Here is a 6,177-nt window from a genome sequence, read left to right as displayed (position 1 = left end):
CTCGCGCTGAAAAAAAATGAAGAACGCAAGTTACGCAACGCAATCGCATTCAAAACTCACCCCACTCGCAGGCAAAAAACGCACAATTTTCCCGCAACGCACCCGCATCCTATCTGGCCCTCACACGCGACGCCCGTGTGAAAGAGGCCATACAGTCGTGTGCATGAAGCGGTCGCCATAATTAGTTTTACCAAACAAACCAGGGCAAACTGGGCTCCTGCATGGGGCTTAATGGTTCCGGGGCAGCAGTGGAGAGGATAGGTTTTCCTGGCTTCTCCATTACACTGGTCACACATGAGGCCGGCACATCTTCCCTGGCTGCATTTTATAGTAAAAATGACAGGAAAACATGTGTCATTTTTTTTAAAAAGGCGCAAAACTGCTGGGTGTCAAATAACGCCTCCTTTTTACTCAGAAACTTGGCCAAAGTTGTTTTTATCTGTAGGGAAAGCTGGTAACCCTAACTGCCACAGTATGGCGGGTGTCTGGGATGGTGGGGCAGTCAGCCTGGCAGCTCAAGGACCGGGAGGTGGGGACACTGCAGCCCTGTCATACATGACCATTACATGTAGGCAGGCGCGCCTGGAATGTCGCACTTCTCTTCATGAATGGCGCGCATTACTGCATTCGCTCCCATTGTGCGGCTCTGCTCCCGCCACACAATAGGGCAGGGGGGCTCCTATGGCCGCGCTGGCCGGCATCGCTCACTTTGATGACACCATTAATATTAGCACTGATTCCACAACAATAGCGCCGCTGACAATAATATTATTAATAGCCTCCAATTGGGCGCTAAGGATTCCCATGCACACAGCGACCTCTGGCGGCGCCGCAAGGGACACACAGGCGTGAGGCCTGTGAGACACAGCGGGAGCTTGGATCTCTCCCCCCCTCTCCAACTTCGCCGCCCCGTCACGTGAACGCTCTCGGCCAACCAGAGTCCGTGTTGTCGCGGCCGGACGCCATTGCTGCTGTCAGAGAGGCGAAGCTCTGGTCAGTGTGTGAGAGAGACAGAGACGAACGGCGGGAGAGACCAGGAGCCGAGCTATCCACCGAGCCCCCCGGGGAGGCGGGCCGAGCACAGGTCCCACAGGAAGGCCCGGGTCTGCTGGCTGTGATTGAGGACGCTGCTGGACTAGGCCCCTGAGGCCTCCTACTGTGACACGGGGCGGTCTCCCCCCCTCAGTCCTTGATTTCTGTGTGTGTCTCCCGCCGCCTGCCCTGGCTGAGAGGAGCGGAGCCCCCCTGAGTGACTGAGCGGATGTGGCCTGACTGTCTAGCCTGTGGCGGGGAGTGAGCGGCTACACCGGGGCCCGCGGCTGGCGCACCGGCAGCCTCCGCTTAGCCTCCCCGTACTGGCAGTACATTCCCTGAGAAGCAGGGGGAGGCCGCTGCGCTTCCTTCCCCTCCTCTTCCTCTCACATCCCACGGCTTCAGGCCGCCCCTCCCCCACACGGGTGACTCATTTCACCGCGCCGGATTATCGGCCCAGTCCGGGCTCATTGGAGCTGTTCTCCTCGGGACTCTTTCATCCGGGCCGGCCCTGCCTAGGACATGGTTGTATCCCGCCGGCCTCTGTGATTCGTCATCCCCGTGTCCCCCTCTAGGCCCGGGCCTCGTCTGCAGCCTGCCCTCTTTCGGATCGGATCCAGGATTTTAGCTCTCAGACATGCCCAGCTCTGGTAGCCAGGCACCTGGAGGATCATGACTGCGGCGGCGAACTGGGCAGCCAACGGGGCGAGCCTGGAGGACTGTCACTCTAACCTCTTCTCACTGGTAATGCTCAGTGTCTGTGTGTCAGGTGCCACCTGGTTATGTGTGGGAAGTAGATGGTGCCCAGAACCATCATGGGCATCTGCCAGTACTGGCCTAGAAGTTTACATCTCCAGTCATTAAGGGGGGGTTCATGCTGCACTTCTTTCCATGTATTAGGCATATGGAGGTGAAAGTTGGGGTCTCCTACTTGTGCCCCCCATGGTGTAAATCTGCTGGTTATGTTTATTACTTAGACTGCGGATGGCCGTGCACCCCAGACAATTCGCCAGTGTAAAAAGGAATCTGAGGGTACCTGCACACGTTGCGTGATACGGGATCAGCAAAGTGAATGAGATTTGCCAAATCTCGCGCACTTTGCGTAGTTTTAGCAGATTTCAAAATCTGCAGCATGTCAGTTGTGTTAGTGGATTTTTAGTGCAGATTTTACCTTTTGTGATGCGAAGGGTGAAATCGGGACAAATTGGAAGCAAGTAACGTGTAGATTTGGTGCGGAGACGCATGGAAATTCTGATTGTAAGGCCTCATGCACACGACCGTTGTGCGTCTTGAAAAACACAAATGGCGTCCGTGTGCGTTCTGCCATTGATATAACTGCCTAGTCTTGTCAGCACAACGGACAAGAATAGGACATGTTATATATTTTTTTGCGGACCACGGAACAGAGCAACGGATGCGGACAGCACACTGAGTACTGTTCGCATCTTTTGCGGCCCCATTGAAGTGAATGGGACCAAAACTGTTGTGTGCATGAGGCCTAAACCCGCACCTGTGCAGGTAGCCTATATGGTCCCTCTATTTCTGGCACTGTCAATGGCAGGACCATCTGTAACAAATATGGGGTTTATTGGCGGATGTTTTGTGTGGTCCACAGGCTGGATTTGTCCTTTCTTGGGCCCCTTGGAGATGACTATTTTTTGTGGATCCATTCATTTAATGGTGGACAGCACACTGTCACTAGGTCTGTTCCGCCGTCATGCAAAAATGATAGAACGTGTCCTGTTTTGCGTTTTTAACATAAGGTTGGATGTGCAGAGCGCACATGACTAGTGTCCGTGGTTTGCTGATCTGCAGAACGGATACGGCCTTGTTGCAGCGATCAGCACTCCAGCCGTTCAGAAACTACAACTCCCAGAATTCTCCTCCTCACCGCTATGGTAGTTATAAGAACAGCTGAGCTAGTGTGCTTGCTGGGGGTTGTAGTTTCACAGCAGCTGCCCCCACCCCTGGCGTCAGATTTCTCACTGAATGTCTTTCTTTTATGACAAGTCCTTGTGCGATTAATATGTCTGCAGAGCTTTTCATGAGTAACTGTTCAGTGCTGTAATTGCAGGGAATGGAGGTGCTTTTTCCTGTAAAATAAAAACTCATCAATAGTTGATGGAAAAGAACTGTAACATAAAGGGACTCTCCCAGATCATAAAGTATTTGACTAAAAGGTAGGCAGTATGATAAGAGCCAATACTCCCCCCCCCCCCCTCCAGCATCGATGCCTGTCGTTTATGTGGCTGTGGTGATGACACGTCTGTCTGCTCAAGTGACCACTGCGGCCAGTCACTGGTTTCTGCGGTGATCGGCTGCAATGGTCGAAGGGACGTCGTCACTACAGCTACCACAGATGCCGGAGCGGTGAGTGTTAGTGCTTGTGTTATTTTATCACAATGCAAGGTGGTCTACATATCTGTGGTGACCACAAAGCCACATGAAGACGCTCAGTATGTGACATGACTGTCATCACCCAGCTTTCCTGCACTGCAGGATGTCACATCTGGTGGATCACTGCGTAACTAGGTAGTCGGAGCTGTAATGGATGGTGTGTTGGTTGTCACCCTGCTTTCCATGATACCGGCTCATCATGATGGTTGTGGGAAGCTTCTTAGTCACTCGTCAGTTTGACATTAGTCGGCGTTTTACGTTGTCTTGAGCCTGCCTTGGTTTCTAACCTGCCCTGTGTCTGTCGTGGTGATGTTTGGGAGACTGTTCCCTTTCAGTTACCTGATGTGAACCCCAGTAGCCCCGTGACTAGTCTGTCTAGACATTTGCAGCGTTTTGACTTGTGTGTTCTGAGTACTCTGCTGTTTATACCTCCTATATTAGACGGATATCCCGACACTGACCTTTATACTGGATGAACAAGAGCATATCTGAGCATGACCCCCATAAGAAGTGTCTGTTTAGAGAACTGTGCAGATCAGCTCCGATCTGAAGAGGGGAACGAGACGATATACATGTAAAAATCCACAAAAGAGGGTCTGGCTTGTTGTGCGACATTTCACGTAAAGAATTTCAATGGTGTCTCTATGCGACATGCTGCTCCATCCAAGTCGGATCTTTTTGCGACTGTCGCATTGATATACATTATGTCACGTGTCGCCATACCCCCTTTGTGTCTGTGACTTCAAACCACCTTTAATTTCCTCAAAGTTTTTGCTGGCTTTTTTCTGCACTTTTGTGTTTTAGTTGTGTGTTTTTTTTTTTTGTTCCAGATGTTACCTGAAGGTCTGTGGGAAACATGAAACGCAGAACACGCATTGTTTGACTCCTTTTTTTTTTCTGTCTCGCTTCTTTAAAAAAAAAAATTTTTTTAAATGGAGCATGCTGCAGCACTTGGCATTTTCGCATCACCTTTAGGCCTCATGTACACAAACCATATTTTCGTTTTATTTATATTTTTTTGCGGTCAGCATGTTGACACATTCATTTCGATGGGTCCACACAAAAAAAGTGTGCTGTCCGCATACATCCGTCCGTTTCAACGGATGTCACACGGACGTCAGGAGTATTAAGGCATAAAGAAAACAGTAGCGGTAAGAAACACTGTGTGCAAAAAACAAAATGCTTGTACTTTGCCTTTTTTTATTAACGCCAGCGCCAAATTTATGTGTGTGTCGGCCCTTTCTGTTCATGCCAGTGAGGGCTCAGTGCCCTGAGGTGGTGTGGCCTACACTGGACAGCCTAGGCCCGGCCCAGGAATGCGACAACTGAGTATCATTTAAACCTGCAGGATCAACTCGACCAGGCAGTATGCCTGCTGTAATAGGGTTCATCTGCTGACAGGTACTCTTTAAAGGGGTTGTCTGGACTCCAGACATTGACCTGTCTTTGCAGCGGCAGTGCTGTGTGATTACAACTGTTTATCCTGTTCAAGTGAATGGGGAAGGAAACTGCAGGTAGACATTGAAGAGGAAGCAGCGCTCGCACCAGTGCCGCGGCCCCATCAGTCAGCTGATCGGCAGGGGTGCTGGGAGTCAGAACCCGGACAATCTATTATTGATCAGAGGATTATCCCACGGTGCAAGTAACCAACCAAAGATCCAGTGGATTGTAGCTTGAAATATTTATTAAGCAGATACACAACACGTTTCAGTGATTATCTCCCCTTCAGCAGGTGAAAACTGCATTCCACTGGATCTTCGGTTGGTTACTTGCACTGTGGGATAATCCTCTGCCTTGGTGATCTGTTATCTTCTTGGGGAATCCAGGCATCCCTGTTAAGAAGACCCTCATCCATGGCTGCAGACCAACCGCCATCTGGAATTCCAGCTCACATCTTGATGAGCCTTCACTACAGTTGTGCCTAATGTGAGCACAACCATTCAAGGGGAGCCCACAAGCGGTCTAAAACGGATCAGTTTTGCCCTAATGCATTCTGAATGGAAAAGGATTTTGCCTCCGTTCTGTCTCCATTCCGCTCTGGAGGCGGACACCAAAATGCTGCTTGCAGTGTTTTGGTGTCCGTCTGATGAAACTGAGCCAAACGGATCCGTCCTGACACACAATGTAAGTCAATGGGGACGGATCCGTTTTCACTGACACAATCTGGCACAATAGAAAATGGATCCATCCTCCATTGACTTTCAATGGTGTTCAAGACGGATCCGTCTTGGCAATGTTAAAGATAATACAAATGGATCCGTTCTGAGCGGATGCAGACGGTTGTATTATCTGAACTGATCCGTCCATGACGTATCCGCACAAAACGTGAGTGTGAAAGTAGCCTAAGGAGACTTGTTTTTTTCAGAAATAATGTAATCTACATTGATCATCATTTTAAGGATTTTTTGTAAGGGGTACACCATGCCATTAGAACAGTGTTTTCCAAAATAACCAAAGTTTATCAACATTCAAACCTTTATTTTTCAAAAAACGTGATGATCATAATTGGAGAACAGCAATGACTAGCACAGAGAGAGATTCTGGAGGTTACACCAGTCCCCAATCAGTAGAAGTGCACAGGCCCTTGCTTTAAATGACTTCAGCACATCTGCGGCCACAGGACATCACTAGTCCTCACACTGCTCTGGTGGGATTTTGGTCCACTCTTCTTCCAGTCTCTAACAGTTCTGTCACTGGTGTGGGTTTCGTGACCATAACTTTGTCACCAAGGATCTTCCAGAGGTTTTA

General features: G+C 49.7%; 1 protein-coding gene across 1 annotated transcript in view; it reads left to right on the top strand.

Moving 5' to 3' along the window:
* The first annotated feature begins 719 nt into the window (after positions 1-719).
* Positions 720-6,177, top strand: part of MED13L (mediator complex subunit 13L) — a 168,453-nt gene continuing 162,995 nt past the window's right edge. The window contains exon 1 of the mRNA XM_040416650.1: positions 720-1,776. Within this exon, the coding sequence (XP_040272584.1) occupies positions 1,705-1,776 (72 nt within the window). The 5' untranslated portion in view covers positions 720-1,704. The remainder of the gene's footprint in view (positions 1,777-6,177) is intronic.

The sequence above is a fragment of the Bufo bufo genome, chromosome 2, assembly GCF_905171765.1.
Source record: "Bufo bufo chromosome 2, aBufBuf1.1, whole genome shotgun sequence".
Classification (NCBI taxonomy): domain Eukaryota; kingdom Metazoa; phylum Chordata; class Amphibia; order Anura; family Bufonidae; genus Bufo; species Bufo bufo.
This window is presented reverse-complemented; position numbering and strand designations above follow the sequence as displayed.